General features: G+C 39.4%; 1 protein-coding gene across 2 annotated transcripts; it reads right to left on the bottom strand.

The window, feature by feature from the left end:
* Nucleotides 1–181: 181 nt before the first annotated feature.
* On the bottom strand, nt 182–17761 carry LOC101881517 (opsin-5). Of its 2 annotated transcripts, none has more exons than XM_005146432.2 (6): nt 17607–17761; nt 10479–10598; nt 7240–7410; nt 5199–5533; nt 1501–1733; nt 182–278 (listed from the first exon to the last, which is right to left on the bottom strand). In XM_005146432.2, exons 1-6 carry the CDS (start codon nt 17743–17745, stop codon nt 215–217), a joined length of 1062 nt encoding a protein of 353 aa, XP_005146489.2. In that variant the 5' UTR covers nt 17746–17761; the 3' UTR covers nt 182–214. The 2 variants fall into 2 exon arrangements, with proteins under 2 accessions (XP_005146489.2, XP_030902518.2); XM_031046658.2 differs by having other exon boundaries at nt 192–278; nt 7240–7404; nt 17607–17753.
* Nucleotides 17762–18248: the final 487 nt, after the last annotated feature.

Raw genomic sequence — 18248 nt, 5'->3', positions numbered from 1 at the left:
AATCTTTTCTGTTTGTTCTCCCTCTGAGTACTTCAAATATTTACTCAGCAATAATCACACTATTTTGATCAGAATGGAAAAAACTACATTGTACATAGGACTAGGGAGTAAAATAAAACTGTCATCATATTTTAATTTATTTACAGGAAGGGGATCTTGAGACAGTATGACAGCTTGTCATCAGGTTTTCATTCACTATATGTGAAATGAGCCTTCATACTTCCAGTTGGGTTTCGTTCATTGCTGTCGAGTCTCTGTGTGCAGATATGGTATACATCCTATGGGAAGGAGAAAGCACAACAGTTTGCTCATACCAAGATGACAATTAAGTTCCTAATTCTGGGAAACTATTTTTCCAGATAGTTTTGTTCACTGCACAGGCCTAGGAAAACCAGTTTGCATTCAGCACAAGGGACTGGCTGAAAACTCCTTCTTCCTTCAGCTGACTATGGCATAATCTGCTAAGGAAAGCTGTTGGAGCTTGAGATATTGACTCACTGAACAATACAACAAAAACTGCTGGGATTGGTAAGGGAATAGTAGAAAAGATGAAATGGGCATTCATGCCTCTAGTAAGTACATACTGAAGCACATATGTTCTAGGTTTTTGAAGCAAATTACTGGAATTCTGTGGATTCATCATCACTTATATGTGTTAGGGCATTTGTGGCCTGTGTATCAGTCTACACTGTCAGATTAACACCCATCATTATCTCATTGTTCAATCACAGAAGGTATTTGACTGACATAAAACAGAACTAGAAGCATTTTTCCTCCAAATGCAAATTAGTGTTTTCAGGAGCTCCACTGGTGGTCAGCACCAATTTTACTGGAAAGTTGTAAATAGAAAAGAGGTCCTTTTAGGAGACCTTATTACTCTTTATGTATTTATTTGGGGTTGTGGTTTGGGTTGGTTTTGGGGGATTTTGTGGGTTTCTTTTTTTTGTATGAGTGGTACCTAAAGGGTGATTAAGGAACTATTGTCTCTCCATGCTAATTCTGTGGCTGAAAGGCATAGTATTAATAGGTTAATTATGTTAGGAATTAACACAGTTCTCTCCCATTTACTTTTCTCTCAGTAGAGGTCATCAACACCTTCTGGAGGTAACCAGATAGGATGACATGAAAAAAAAGGAACAGGAGGACAGGACTGATCCAAAAACCATTACAACAAATTGGACTTTTTTCAAATTGCATTAATGGAGTTACAGCAGGATTTAAAAGTGGAAAAAAAAAAAACAACCAACCAAAAAAACAAAACAAAAAAACCCCAAAAAACATAAAACCCCAAACAAACAAAAAATAACCCCACATCTCCTTGCTCCACTTTTTACACCTACAGTCACTTTACAGATTTCTATGGCAAGAAGTACCCTGAATAGTTCGTGATCAAAACCAAGAAATAAGATTCAAAGAGCTGTGACTTTTGGTAGATCTTAGTTTGTACTTTTTGGAATATTGTGTCCTTAAAGATACCCTACTTCTCAAAGAAGGAATTACCTTGATTTCTTCAAAGAGCTCTTCTTCAACCCTCCTGATCGGCAACAGGCAAACTTACAATCAATGACTTGGTAAATAATTGGGTTGTACATGGCTGCTGATTTTGCAAGCAAAGTTGGTACCACTGAAAACTGAATGGGGACTGAATCGGGCTGCCCAAAGGCTGACCACACAGAGACCACAGCGTAAGGGATCCAGGCAATAAGGAACCCTGCACAGATCAACATTGCCACCTAGTGAGAGGAAAAAAGAGAGAGGGTGGTTAGCATAGAGGTTTGACACTAGCAGCACAGCACAGCCAGGCAGAGTGCAAGGGAACATGCCACAGGATGCAAAAGAAGAATGATAACTCTCTTCAGGCATTTTTTACAATATGAACGAAAGCTGTCACACATTTCTCTAGCTAACATCTGTCTGGTTTTCTTTCACCTGGTACAGAGCAGTCAGTCAGTCTGCTATCACAGAGCTGTAAGATCTGGCTAAGCATGAGGAAACTAAATGAGCTCTCAGAAATTAAAATTGTTTTTTACATAAAATTTAAATTACTTTATGAAAGTCCTTTCAAAACATACAGGCTCTCTTGTTTAGGATGATATGTAACAAAGAGCTGGGAAAGGTTTTGAAAATCTTGAAGCTTTTTAATCCTATAGTCTTCTAACCAAATATTCCTCAGATTGTCAAAACAAAACTCAGTCTCTTTCCCATTTCATCCAAGCATGCACTGGGAAAACCAAACCAAACCAAAACAATATTTAACACAAATCTTCCAGATTCTGTGTTCTTTGAAATCAGATTCCAAATTTCCTAAAATCAAAGTCTTTGAAGGATTTTCCAGGACTGATTTAGGTTCTGATGATGTGTGGAAGTAGGGGATCCTGAGTGTTTGTAGGTGAGTTTATTTAGGAGGATATACTCTTGTCTATATCTGCTATAGCTCCTTCTGTATCACTCAGTACCAGTCACTGAGGCAAAAACCAAAGGAAAATAGTAAAATAAAAAAGAGAAGATATTGCAACACCTTGATCTAATGCAGAGTTTCTTCCCCTCTTGTAGGTTGTGCTTATGTCCCTTAGAGAAGGTGTAAAAACCCAGGGATGGCAACTGGTAACAGGAGGAAGAAGATTTTGATAAACTAGGTCTATCTTCTGACAGCACCCATGAGAGGCTCTATGGACTACATTCAACTGGAAAAATGCCAACCCTTTGAATTCATTTCATAACAAACATGGAAAAAGTGAGCATAAACTCATTCGATGAGGCATGAGCTGTAAAGTCTCTGGGTCCCCCTCCAGCAGATAAAAACTGACTGCATTTACCTGGCTAAGCCAAAACTCAAAATACTGATACTTTATTTGAGAGTGAGAATGCTAGTACAATGGTTAGGGTTTTTTCTTCTAACCTATATCATGGATTTGTATTCCATTAGAACTCCATTAAAAAGCAAATCTCTACTAAGCATTTAGGTTGCATTTCTGGAATGCAGCAAGAAACAAGGAAAGGACTTCCTTATAAGATGTAGCCAAAGGAATGTTTAGTGTACATGTTAAAGAAAAATTATTTGGGGCCTAAATTTGTGATTTGTATACTTTACCTGAACCAGCCTGTCTGCACTCAGACTGATACAGCTTCAAATGACATCATTCAATAATGCATCCTGAAGAACAGATGCCATTATACTGCTAGCATTGACAGATTATTACTACATCTAGATTGATAGCGATACATGTGCACTCATTTGGAATAAGCCAATTAGTAGGATTACAACAAGAAAACATCAGAAAGCACAAGGGGCTTGGATATTGCATAATCTTTCGTGAAGCTTTTGGTTCCACCTCTTGAGCTAGTATTTTTTTCAGGGGAACTTCATTGCTTCACGCTTTTTTGTTGTTGTTGTTTTCTGTCACTGAAGAAACTGCGTGTGAGCCAAGGATCTCAAACGCAGCCTGTTTATTATAAACTGTGCTGTGGGCTTAAATGAGTTATGATGAAAACTCATTTTCCATAATTATATATCTCCTGAGATACATTTTCCACTGCAGATCCAAGACAGAAGGGACAACTACTAGTGTCTCAACTCAGATCACACTGAAGTTTTACATGATCCCTTCAGTATAGCAAAAATAAAACTGCAGCCTCAGATCACTTTCCATTGTTTTTCAAAGGAAAGGTGCTGAATAACCACAAAACTGTGCCATATTGAAACATTCCTTTTTAAGGGCAAATACATTTTTACCAGCTATATTGGCAGCACTGACCATACAGGTAGCTAGCTGAGATTCTCCAATATGTTTAGACATAATGCCACTTACTGCTGCATATTATATAACAGTTCAACTCCCCAAAAATGTAGTAAAATTTGATCAGCCAAGTGAAAGACGCCACTTGTCTCCCTCTTGGCAGGGCTTACAGAGGCTGGTGAATTTTCTACAACTAAGAAATCTGGCTTTATTCATTACAAGTTTTTACTTTGAGAGGTTTCCTGGCACAATAACCAGTATCAGCAAGGATCATGTCTGTCACTATTGCCAAATAGAAAATAGGTTCAATCAGAAAGGGAATATAGGACACCATCTGAGATGGAAAATTAATTTTATCACTTGAGTGCATTTTTATCAGCAGCTCACGGCTGAACCTAGATGATAAACTATTTATATAAAAACAACTGAAATGTCACTGAGGTGACTTTGGTTTATATCTTCATTACTACAGGAACATAACCTGTCTGAAAGCTTTATTTCTCTTCTACGATAATCTGCTTTTTATCTGTTTTTTCCTGTTATAATTCCTCTGCACCTCAAACGTCCTAAATAATCCTTTACAACTGTTTCTGAAAGCAAAAGGAGTTTTATGATCGGGAGAGGGCCACAGGGAAATGATATGGGTCGTGTAAGGTCACACAGGGTGGTCTGTGGCAGAGCTTTGCAGTGAATCATGATCTCAAGGATTCAAGTACTCAGCTGGAGGCATAAAAACAGGGAAGGACTGCCTAGTACACCTGCTACCAAGAAATAAGCTGTACAACACAACCACAAGGAACAGGTTTGACCACAGTCTCAACCAGCAGAACTTGGTATAATAATAGCTAACAAGGTACAAAGACACCCCTATTTCATACCTAAATGGGGGGTGAGATTTCAACACCAAATCATAGGGACAGATTGATGGGTTTGTCCTTCTCACCCTCCCCAGAAGGCACACCCTTTGGTTAAACTCACACGCTTGGCTACCCTGAGTGTTTTGACTAGGGAAAGTAAGCTTGTGTTCACAATCCTATTGTTAGTGCTATATAGCTATTCTTCAGTTAATGCATTTACCACCAGCAATCCAGAAGAGCTGTATGTGTTGCATATGAATAAACTGTACTATTTATATGTACTGGTAGAGCCAGTGAGCCCAGCTGGCTCTTTAAAAGACAAGTCTAGTCAATAGACTTTCTGTGCATCCAGTGTTGGGCCTATAGCTAGTTTTCATTTTTTGCCTACAGTTCACATGTTAATTTTCCTGCAAGTACGCCCTTGTCACAAAATTATGTTTCTTCTCCTGTCTTTTTCCATCTCAACAGTAATGGAGGAGAAAGCTACAAGAACCACCTTCAGAGAATTTTACAAACTCTTAGCATAGCAGAGTACATGGCTGAAGACCTCCAAGCCTGTTTCTACAACCCATCAAAGCAAGTTAAGTCAAATCTTCCTACCTACCTTGGTCAGCTTCATTTCAAGTATGTTGCTATTCTGAATCCTGGTATCATAGTGAGCAACCTCTTTGGTGGATGATTTGACTTTTAAAATTATTTTGACATAAGAAAACACAATCACAGCAGTTGGGAACAGGAGGCAAAAGAAAAGAATGCTCAGAATAAAAGCCTGTCCAGCCACTGAAGCTTGTGCCAGCCACCAGTCCAGAGTGCAGGAAGTGCCAAATGGCTCAGGGGCATAGTTCCCCACACCAGCAAAAGGTACTGTAGCCCAGAATGTCGCATAGCCCCAGATTACTGCCAGACAGATAAATGCGTGATGTCTCTTAAGCCAGGTACCTGAAAGATAAGTCAAGTGTTACAACTTCAGGTCAATATGTATTTGACACAATTGAACATCTCATTTTACACATACAGTAGGATTTTTTCATCTGTTTGACAGCAACTTTGTATGGTTCATCTCTCCTCTTTCTAGGTATAGACAGTGACCCCTGAGCTAGCCACCATCACTGGCATTCTACCTCATGAAGAGAAATGCACACTCATATGGAGAACTCCACTTGACTGCATTTCAGATCTTTACTTTAGACTGCGATGATTTACAACCTGGAAGAGTACGTACAAAAGCAATACAAACAAGTAGCTCAACACCTGTCATGGGAATCTTGTCTAGTAATTTTGAAGCTTGCTGTGTGGTCTGTAAAGGTGTATTCATAGTATGTGGCCAGATAAGATGGAGTTTCAACCCAAATGAAGGACTGTCTTTAATTCAGCCTTTCATTACTCTGTGTGAAGGCTCACTCACTGCAACTGTATAATGTAACTTAGTTATTTCCTACTCCTCCTGTCATTTATTAAGTGACAAAGCTTGATCTCAGGACGCTTCTCAACATTAATTATTAACCCAAGTGACTGAAAGACAAGTCCTTACAGAGCAAATAACATACCAAGGATTTATTTTTCCTTCACCATTCCTTTCCAGTACAATGAACGACCATGGGTGTACTATCAGAAGTATTTGTAATAGGTGTTTTCATGTATCCTTGCCCATTTTTTTCCATTTAATGCTATTGCCATGTCTGGAGTTGTAGGGTGGAACACAGTCTCTCTGCTCACCTTGCATACATTTCTAATTCATCTAGAAAAAGCTTCAGTTTACAAGGTTTCCATCATCATCTTTGTTCAACATGTTAGATTTAGACAGGACTACCAAGTTAAAATCAATGACTTGTGCAGAAGCTCAGATGATGGTATTGTAACAGCTCCTTCCACCTTGGAAGCTCTAATCTGTTTTCACTCCCCATCCACTGACTTTGGGGAGCTTTCTTGAAGGTTTGGCAAAAACTTAGTGCAAAGCCAAAGCAAAGAAGAAACTGCAATTTAACCAGTGCCCCTTCCCCAGCTGATTTTATGTTTCCAGACTACTAGAAGGAAAATGAACACTGAATGTCAAATTCTGAATTCAAGCAGAACGACTGAGAGACAGAAGGGTGCTTTGTTTTGTTCTGATGTAGAAGAACAAAGCAACAGGGTGGTTTTTATATATGAAGTCAACTTGGTTATTTCCAGCATTTTGTTGGGGAGTTAGCCGCTTCTAATGCAAAGAAAACATCTTCCCTAACTATGACAACATTTTTGAACTGTAAAGAATGAAGCATACAATACATTGTATTTAAGAGGCATAAAATATTGATGGATATTGTGATTACAGCTTTCATCGCTCAATTCATTTCATCCTCTCAGGATTCAACTCCATATCAGATAGATACCACATTATGATCTATTAATAGGCCTTGATAGACACAAACTGATTTATCTATGAGTGATTACTAAAACTCATAGCTTAGCAGACAACGAAAGTGATATATTCAACAATACAAATTTAGCTGGGATTACTTGGATCATAAGAATGTGTTTTTCTTATCTGTGTATTCCCCTCTATATTTAACAAAACCATTCTGCAGAGCTTAAGTATGATTCCAGTCTAGAAAACTATATCACGTAGTAGATTTTCTATATTCACATAATACAGTTTTCTTTCTTACCATATGACAAGTGGCAGATTTTTAGGTATCTATCCAGGCTGACAGCTGTCATGGTAATGAGGCTCCCACAACCAAAGAAGAAACCAGCCCATCCATACCAACGGCAGCCCATCCATCCAAATACCCAGCGGTGAGAAAAGAAGGAAATGATACTAAAGGGTTTTCCTACAACTTCAAAAGGAGAAAAGAATGTCAGTTGACTGGTAACATCCCTTACTGATAAAAAAATTATTTTTTCAGAAAGGGTCACCCGGCCACAGATACTAAAAAGTTTTAAGCATCCCCAAACAGCATGGAAATACCTATTTTGGAGACTGTCCTATTGGCACCTTAGCTTATTTCTCCATTTGTAAAAGAACACAGTACATTATGGAGGAAGTGAAGTTAGGTCATATGTTGTTCCATTTTCACCTAATAGCAGATTAGTATTATCCATATTCTTTATAAGTATCATGAAAATGAGAAAGTTTGAAAGTTGTAATTTTCTAGTTGGAAATCTCCATTTCCTGATTTTATTTTCCTTTTGTCTCAGACTGGACAAACAGAAAAAAATGAACTCTAATGGAACAGAAAACTCAAAAATGTACGATCTAGGAACATCAGCACATTTTACAAATCCTTCATTTCTGCTTACCAGACTGAGCTGAAATGCTCCAAGGCCTGAACAGTTCAACTGCAACATTCAAATAACATTAAACATTGATCTCCACCTTCCTGTGACTGTATTCCTTCCTGCACAGGAGTTACCAGAGCGCCTGAGGGATTTGAAAGCAACTCAGCTGCCCTGGGCTGGTTTCTTGGCTGAACCACACTGTCTATAATGTCATGACAGCTCAGTGAACTGGTTTATAATGCAGTCTTGCAAGCTGTAATTCCCACAAGGTAACCTATTCATAGAAGCCAAGACAAAATTCTCTATTTTGTTGACATGAGCTGTAGAAAAACATTTTGGATTGTTCCCCAAAATATTCCATCTCAGATGAAACTGATGAGAAACTAAACTTTCTGTTTTCATTCTTAACAGAAAGTTGAAACATTTCTGCCAAAACAAAATCTTGAAGAAAATGGCCTTTGATCCATGATGGAAAACCCTTCTAAATAAGACTTATTTCTAAACACAGTATTTTGGGATTCTATTCTTTCACTCTAAGACTGAGCCTTCAGACTGAGCCTGAAGGTTGTGCTCAGGTCAATATATCATGTCTGCTTTTCTTCAAGCAGAAGAAATGTGCTTGAATTTTTCAAGCAAAAGCTGACCCCAGGCAAGGCTTGAAAAAAAAACCACAAAATAAGTGAAGTTCTGGCATATACGCTAAGAGTCAGCAACTTCACCCATGCAAAACATTGCCAGCTCCAAAACCCAACACATTTCTTTACACAAAATCTCCTTTCTCTCCCGCAGCACAGAACTCAGAGCAGGTTATGAGTGCAGCACGCTCCTGATGAAGTTTTGATCAAGTGGCTGGTGCCACCCTGTGGAAACCTGCAGAAAGTAGGGCCGCGGATGAACCTGCTTCTTGAACAAGATGCAAAGACAAGTGTGTGAAATACGACGATTTTGGGAAAAGTCCCATCTTCACTTCAGTCTCAGACAGAACACATCGCATTTCTCCAGTTAACGTCTTCCATTTTAAAAAAAGTAAACTAAAGAGAATGGAGAAAAAGCACACATGGCTATGCCAATCACAGTGACCATATAGATCATTTAACAGTGAAACTAGCAGCCCTCGTGCTAAGGGGGTTCCCAAATAAGCTGTAGTTTGCATGCTTGGGACATAGAACTTACATGGTTAGGAGATATCTGTTTACATTCAAATATATAGCTTTGGAAATTCTCCTGAAACACTCTATCTCATTGGAGTGACTCTCATCAGAGTCAGATATGAGCCTTATAAAATAAGACAGACTTTTAAGACACAAAGGAGATGGGAGCATCACAGAAGAGGCAAAAACTGGTGTGGGTTTTGGTTTTGGTTTTTTTTCACTTCAAAGTGCTGCAAGATGGAAATAGTGACTACACGGCAGATACGCAAAAGGAATCATTGGGATTTATTTGTGCAGTAGCAGAGCAGAGATATTTATATAAAAGCCTTTCTTCTGCTTAATTCATCAGTGTCTCCTTCAGAAAACCATGCTTACTGATCACCAAAAGGCACCAAAAGTACTGGAAGTTGAGGCAGGGACATGTGTAGTGACAGCACAATTAGCCTCGATTTTGGGAGCCTGGGAGCCATAATTTTATGTAGTTCAGTGCTATTTTAGGTTTTTAGACGAGGGCAAAAGCATTTGGCAGAGACAAGGGCTGGAAAAGGATGCACTGGAGCTAAGGGCAGGGATCCTGGTATATGCAACCATAGGGGACAGATGACTTTGGGAGCATGGGAACATACTGGCATTTATATTGCACTGGGGAGATCCAATGGTCATCTGGGTCACATCAGGCTTTTATACCCATTAGACTGTCTGCCATCCAAAATACCTTTTTTCAAAAGCACATCCAGTCCTCCCCCAGTATTTGCACATAGCCATGAGTAGCTGCATGAGACTCATGTCAAGAACAAAAAAATGATCTCCAAAGGCTTTTGACTCTGCAAGTTCATGAAAACCTTTCCAAAGCTCCCTCTTCTCATGCCAGGACAACCAAGCTGCAGGGCTGAAATAAAAATCCCTCCAGTTGGCTGAAATTGTTTTTACTCTATAGACTGACACAAATGTTTATTTTCCTGACCCAAAGGTAAAAGAGAACAATCACTAGAGAAAAAATTATTAGCTTTGGTAAGCTGATGGCCACTGGCAATTTCCTATTCTGTCCCTTCATGCCCCACCCCACTCATATTGGGCTAAATGTGTATTTTTGAGGCACCTGGATCCATTCTTTTGCACCCTACAGCAAGAAAATATCATTTTCTTCAATCATAATACCACACTATTTTGTGGGTTTTGTGCCAGGATGCAGACGAGAGCTGTCTTTGAAGGCCTGCCCAGTGCTGGGGTGAGTAGGACTTTTGCCTGATTGATACATCCAACCCTATTTTTTCCTCTGTACTTTTCATTTCTTTCTATTACATTGTTCAGGGATGTTGTTTTCTATCCTTCTTTGTTATATACAAATAATAGAGCAGAAATATCCATAACAAAAGGCATTTTGGGCTCTCATGACTTCCAGAGGACTGTGTCTTGCTGTTTCCAGAAAGAGTGTCGGGATAGTAAAAATGAATGAAAATAAGACATGAATTTACCTGAAATGCCCAGATCACACACTGCTAAATTAACAGTCATTATCTCAGCAGGTCTCAACTTCTTTTTTCGCTTTGAGGACATAAAAATAACATAGCCATTTCCCAGAGTTGAAAGAATCCCTATAAAAATGAAAAAAAGAAACCAGGATAAAAAGAAATTAGGATTCTTCTCAAAACTAGCAATATCACATCTTCCTTTCTATATTCTCTGATATTTTTGGCCTGAACCTGTGGTCCCAAGGATAGGCATTTTGCTCTGACACTATCATCTCATCTTCATTATGCAGCTCACAGAGACATCAGCTGCAGGCATCTACCTCCCACAACAAATGCTATTTTCCCCCTCGGCAGCAGGACACTGCCTTCACCATTTGAGCCTGCACAGCTATCCACTAAATGCACATAATAGAAATCCTTAACTCATCTGCTTTGATTAACCCCATTTTCTTCACAAACATTTATACAACCATGAATGAATGGCTGTATTCTGTCATATAGACATATTCTGTCATAGAAACAGAATGAAATTTTATCTGTCTGTAATCAGAAGGACCACAACCTCTGAACAACCTTAATTTTATTAATTACTGTAAGCAGAGATTGAGGGATAAATTTGTGAAGTAATGTAAGTTAATATATTAGTATAACATCTTAAATTGTAAAATACATATTTATTTCTATCACAAGAAAGCAAGTTTATAAAATATATCTGATTCCAGCTTCCAGCTGAAATTCAGCGCACGAGGAGGGATCCTGTTCATGTTGACTGACACCTTTTCTGCATGTTACCACCCAAGGACCTGCAGGGACCAACACTGCAAGTAGTTAATCAGGCATGGATTTTAATCACACTGGTACCAAAAATTACAGGGTTTGCAGTTCCATTAAAGAAAACTGTTTCTTCACTAACTCATGTCTGAAAGAGTTTGAGCCCAGAGTGAACATTTTGAAGTAGAAACACAGGACATCATCCCTTTCAGAGAGCAAGAGTCACCCCCAAAGGCAAACACACTAAAGGGACCACAGCCCATGGAGGCTTTGCCCATAGCAGAGCAGGCAAGTAAGAAGGAGGGAGACACGGAAGAAAAGAATGAAGAGCAAAGAGTGGCCATTCCCTACCAAAGTGACCTAGAACAGCAATGAGGGAGATTATTGGAGAAAGGGTGAGAAAAGGTGTTTTCCCTTATTTTATGTTTGTCATCTTTGTTTCTCACTACCCAAATCAGAAATTAAATGTTAACTTAAATTCCCCTTGATGACCCTCTTTTACCCACAGCAGTAACTGATGATTGATTTCCTGTCTTTACCTTCACTCTGTTGTATCTCCACTGCTTTTGCTCCTCCAGTTTTCTCCCCATCCCATTGTGGGGGCTGTAAGCAAGTGGCTGCCGTGGGTGCTTGGCTATCAGCTGAGGCTAACCCTCCACACTGCTATAAAAGTTCATAAATCTCTCCTTGTGATGCTTCCCTACCCATGGCTTTGGTGGTGCAAACTCCAATGTACTCCTTGTTTTAAAAAGACCCAGCCATGCAGCAGCAGCAGCACCCTCCTTAAATATTGGAACTTTGAATACCACATCATTTTCATCAGAGTCTTCTGGGAGGCCAGACCTCAGGAATTAAGTGGTCATTTACTTTGGCCTAGCAATGGAACAAACGCCTTGCAAGGATGATCACAAAACCAAAAATCTCAACCTGGGAATGCTCTTGAGGCAGACAGAAAAATGGTTCCCAGAGGCTAAAACCAGACTGTTGATCAAGAAATAGGTGTATCTGTGGAAACAAAAAGTCTATCAAAGCCTAGAGAAAAGTGCTTTGGTTTTGAATTCTTCAGTAATAAGTTCAATACTCATTTAACCAGAAACACTTTTATTTCTTTACTGAAAGTATTGCTTTCTGTATTATTTTTAAAAATAAACAAGACAGAAGCTGGCTTATGATTGAATATTAGCTTTTCTCAGCAAATTTGATTTATCCTTGATGAATGAAATCTAAAGAACTTCCTATTCTTAGAAGGTCATGTAGCGGTAAGAAGAGAGCGAATGGCTTTAAACTGACAGAGAAGGTGCTGAGGCCCTGGCACAGGTTGCCCAGAGAAGCTGTGGCTGCCCCATCCCTGGCAGTGTTCAAAGCCAGGTTGGACAGGGCTTTGAGCAGCCTGGCCTAATAGAAGGTGTCCCTGTCCATGGCAGGGAGTTGGAACAAGGTGATCTTTCAGGTCCTTTTCAACCCAAACCATCCTATGATTCTGTGATTCTATAATTCTTATGGCCTTAAAAATTTAATCTGAATTATGTGTAAGTTGAAATCATATTAAATATTTTCTTCCTTGAAGTTAAGTGAATCAATCTCAGTATTTTTCATGTACCTTAATCCTTTTCTCTCTGAATGCCATTTTCTGTCTCATTATATTTAGGATATTCAGAGTACCAGCATCCACTTTGAAAGACCTTTTGAAAGCACCTGACATTATCCTCAATCTTTTTTGACTGCTACTCCAGAGATGTTTTCATCAGACATGCCTCTGAAGCAGCCGTTCATTATTATTAGCAATATTTCAGAGAACACCAGCCCACTGACCACTTATTATACATCTGGAAGGGGTCCAGTGACATTTTAAGTTGCCTTTTTTCTATACCTTCATCTGGCTGGTTTTGGCTGGAATAGACTTAATTTAATTCCTTATCTGAATTCTTTCTTAACTCCTTGGTGGTAAAACCTGCAATATCCTTAGGTGAGCCATTTAATACTTCATTTTCCCTATGATTACAAAGATTTTCCTTATAGCTAGCTGAAGTCTTCTCTGGTGCAGGCTACCAACTCTGGAAGGTGCTGGCAGGCTGTGTGCCTGGATTGGAAACAGGGGGAAAAAGGCATATCAGATTTAAGATAAAGGTTCTTTTCCAAGAGCAAGCTGTCCATGACACCATAACACTATCACAAATATACTAATGAAGAGCCAAAGATGCTATAGCTAACAATCTGATACCTACAGAGAAAGAGTCAGGCTCAGAATCATAACCTGCAGTGAAAGGTGAAAGTGTATAAAAGTAGCAATCTGACCAAATAAGACTCCAATAATAAGAATCCTTTTCTCCAATCTGACAACAATGTTAAACCATCAGAGAGAATAAAAAAACCCGCAGATAGTTCAGGATTTGGTTTTCAATTAAGCTGTTTCATAACGCACTGAGGAAGTGTGCAGCAACAGTTTGCAAATCAATAGTTACTTGACATGGGCTTTCAGAGGAGCTGACAGCCAGCGGGTCTCCGTTCACTAGTTGGTCACCCTACCAGAATGTACAGTAAATCAATCAAGTCAGTGATGAAAAAGCTGGCAGGAGAAGTGACAAAGTAAAAAGAATTGGATCATTATAACCATGGGTACCGTTTGATTAAAAAATGCATGTGGAAATGAACTAGTTAGATGAAAGATCACACATTCACAGAGAATTTCTCATAGATTGGTTAAGACTCCTGGTTTTCTTAAAAGACAAAAGAATTTATTTTTATATTTTTAAATAATAAGGATGCCCCATCCCTGGCAGTGTTCAAGGACAGGTTGGACAGCGCTTTGAGCAACCTGGTCATAATGGAAGGTGACCCTGCCCTTGGCAGGAGGGTTGGAACTGAATGAGCTTTAGGATCCCTTTCAACTCAAACCATCCTACGATTCTGTGAAACCTCAATGCTTCAGCTGAACAACCAGCTTGACCCTAAAAGCTCTGCTAAGTTTGCTGATAAGATCCAGGCCTTGCTCACCCACTGTGTAGCTTCCTCCCACAATTTATTTTGAAATAAATTTTAAACACACTTCAACCTCACACACCTCAAGCACAAAAAGATGCCCAGTAGCAATCCTGGCTTCCCACCTTTCCACAGCTACACCCTATCTCCACTATCAGGATGTCCACACAGGACATCCTCAGGACGGGCCACCATGTCTTGGAAGTGACCTGCAAAAGAGTAGGGGACACAGTTCAATGGTAGGTGACAATAGACAAGTTCAGTCTGAACCACCAGTCATAATGAAAAACCATAGACATACCCTTGCTGGGCATGGGAGCTGAGTGTTCCAGTTTGGTTTTCCACCTTCTGCAGATTACAGAGTTTAGAAAGTAAATCTGCAGTCACAGAATCACAGAATCCCAAGGGCTGGAAGGGACCTCAAAAGATCATCTAGTCCAACCCCCAATACTGCAGAGCTGACCCAACACACAGCTGTGCCCAAGACATATTTGAGCACATAGTTTTTGCTTACTGAGCTCAATACCTGGGAGTTGTGGTCAACTATAAAGCTGCCAATTAAAGCAAATATGTATCTTTAGCAAGCCTGTTGAGAGGAATTTTATGTCAGTGAGTAGTCTGACAGAGCAAGGCTTCCTTCTCCATCACCTTAAGATCCATGATCTACCACAAAGAAATCTCTGCATGGCAGTGCTTCATGTCCTAACAGAGAGATGGATGCTTTGAACTTCCTGAAATCAGCTTAGTGGAAACGGAAATTCAGGATTATTTTTGTTTGCAGAAAGTAAAAAAAGTGACTAAGAGATTTACCTGTGAACAAATTCTCATATTTTTGAAAGCCCAAGATATTATTAAAACATTGCTTTCCACCTAAACATTAATGGGCGATAAAATATGAATCTGCACACTAACAGGAGCTAATAATGGCATCCCCAGGATGCTAAACTATCCCAGGCTTGTAAGGTACAGCTCAAATGAGAAGCATCAGTCCAAGAAAAACTTGAGGAAGGTTTGTAAGAAAAATGTGTTTAAAGACTGCTTTACCCCATTTGTTCACAAGCACAGAAGGACTGTTGCTCCTTCCACCAGTTTTTATTCCCTCTGTTGGTAATTACACCTCTGAGCTCTGAGATGCAATTCTGCTTTACTGGTAAAAAGCATAACATTCGCTTTCTTCACACAAACCCCTATAAAAGGAGGGGGCTTCTGTACTTCTCTCAGCCTCTGGCAAATTAATATCCATTTCTGTATTATACAGTGTCCTGAACACCGCTGTACTGACCTAAAAGATACAGTGGTTGTTGAAATGGCTGAGGGCACCACTGACCAGCAGCTAAGCAATGACTGCTTCAAATCATTGCAAAAGGAATTAAAAATATCTGTGCAGGATACCTGGGGTATCTTATGCTACAGATGCAAGCCCAGGGAAGATGCAAATACAACATTTATATGCGCATGTGAAAAGCATACTAGGCTCTAAGGAAAGCTGCCACCAGAGTGTGTAATGACCATAAAAGTAAGTAACTAAGTAAACTACAATGAAACATAACCACATGAAAAATAAATTAAACCCATAGCAATTTGTAGCATATGATGTCTAGAGCTACCTATATGTACAGCAGAGCTATGGCTTCGACTTTCCTGGCTTAGGTTGCTGAGTTTAACAAGTCCACCACAGGCTGCCTGATGTCCAGTCCACACCACCAGGAAGGTGGGAATCTCACTGATGAGTCCAAATATTTAATTTGGATGATTGGCCCTTTTAAAACTATTACTTCACTCTCCTCACATTGCCCATGTAAGTCTGTGATTTCATGGTTAGTTTTTGGGTTTTCCCTGGAAATTCTTTATTTCTGTTCCTTTCCTTAATTTGACTATATCTATGTTTTTCAAGATGTTTCACATCTGGCAGGGATATTTCTTTGGAATTGGATAGATATACACTAAACAAAGCTGATATAACAATGCCTTCCAGTGGAAGGATTCATTTCAGCTACTGTCTTTTCAGACCTATTTCCTGGGATTAAAGCTGAATTTGCATAACCAAGTGAAAAAAGACCTGACAGAAGATTGTCTTGGACAGTTCAGTGAAGACATCTGTCTGCATAGCCACAAAAAAAATGTATGCATGTGGAAAGCCCAGATAAATACAAAAACAAGGAAAGAATACCAAGGTACAGCTTCACCTGCCGACACTGCTGCTCTGAACTCCTTTTCTGATAAAGACATAAGCAAAAGACAAATGAGAAATAAGCATTATTCAAGTATTTGTGCGACCTCCACTGCAGAAAAGACTTACTTAGATCAGTCAGAGGAAGGGCAGCAAGAAAGAGTAGGAGGGAGGGATGTAAAATAGTGAATGAGAAACATGACAGTAGAACTGAAAGATATTTGTGCTTTGTGCAGTACTGATAGAACAAGAGGATGAATCAAAACTGAAATAAATGTCAAGAAATACACTGTATACCCTGTATTCAGCCTGTTGTTCAGCCATCTGACACCGAGAGCCCAGTTTGGTGTAGCAGTTATGTGTCCTTGGCTGAGTTTTACTGAGAAAACAGCTGTTGAGCTAAAAACTGTGTGAACTAAAGCCATAAAACATAAGGAAACCTAAACCATAGAAAGAAGTGTAAATGTTGAGGCAAGTATTGACACAGGAAAGATATAACCCTGCTCACCTCCATAAAGTAAAAAAGGTAAATCGTCAAGAAGGACCAGTTTATTCTCAGAAGCAATAGAGACCAGTATTTTCCAGCTGAATAACAACCCCTAGGCATATGAATACTTAACATAGAAATCAGACCCAACTATCTTCTGTGTGCACTAACCAATAAATGTGCTTGTTCTGCTTGCAAAGTCACTTTGCACACAGTAAAAGACCCCAAAACAAAAGGGAGGGGAAGAGGTTAGGCAGAAAATATTGTTCAATATAATATGTAACAGAGGACAGCTGATGCCAGGAGCCAAGTAATATTCAAACAAGCACTTCTGATAACCACATCTGAGGATGTTCTCTTTGCTGCGTAAGCAGAGAAGCTTTGAAAACAGGTCATAAACCTTACATGGCATAAGGGAAAAGGGAGCAATTAAAATGCAAGCTAGTAACCTATCACTAGAGAAAAAAGAGAGAGTACTTCACTTTTTGCTAGAAAGGCTACAGCTGGTCACTTTTGGCTACCTGGAGCAGCACTGTCTATTGATGCTAGCTGTTGACACCATATTTCTATCCCATTCTCTTCTCTCCATCCTGGATTTTTCTTTCTAGCATGAAGAAATGTGTAATTACATGTCTAATGCACAGCAGCTTCTGCTTTCTTTGTGAATGCCTGCAAGGGTGCAATGGCTTAGTCATATTTCAAAGATGAATTACAAAATCATTACCAATTACTGTCAAATAAAACCCAGCTATGATGTCAGCTTCTTTAGAAAGCTTTGATGCAAAGGGGTCTTCCTTCTGGAGATAGTGTGGCAGGTATTCTTCCTGGGCGGAAGTATTATGATCTGATGCCATCCCATTCATGTCAAGTTCAGTGTCTGAAAAACAAAGAACAGTGTCTGAAAAAACAAAGTTTGCAATAGATCATGTCTGCCACAAGAAAATGCGAAGACGTTTTTGTTCATATACAAAATGCATCCTCCTGTCTTCATTTCTTCTCTGCCACCTTCCAGAGCATATCAGGATCCAGTTCAAAATTTCACAAAGCATCCTACCATGATTTATTTCACATCTTACTTTAACCCAAGAATGTCATTATTCAAATGGCACCCAGCACAGTAATCCATCTAAGCAGTACCTAGGTACCACTGTGTTGTGGCACTCAAGCAAGGGCTCCTGAAGCACCTTTTGTGAATATCTTAAGAAGCTTCATGTTTCCAGCTGGGTGTAAGAGTGACCCAAGACTGAGAATACAGAAAAAAACAAGCAGGGCAATTGTTTGTGTCTGAATAGTTTCATTCCTCAATGTGTTTTCTGCATGCTGAACTTGTCTTTATCTATACACACTGCTCTTGTAATCCCCAGAA

Source organism: Melopsittacus undulatus, chromosome 3 (assembly GCF_012275295.1).
Source record: "Melopsittacus undulatus isolate bMelUnd1 chromosome 3, bMelUnd1.mat.Z, whole genome shotgun sequence".
NCBI lineage: Eukaryota > Metazoa > Chordata > Aves > Psittaciformes > Psittaculidae > Melopsittacus > Melopsittacus undulatus.
This window is presented reverse-complemented; position numbering and strand designations above follow the sequence as displayed.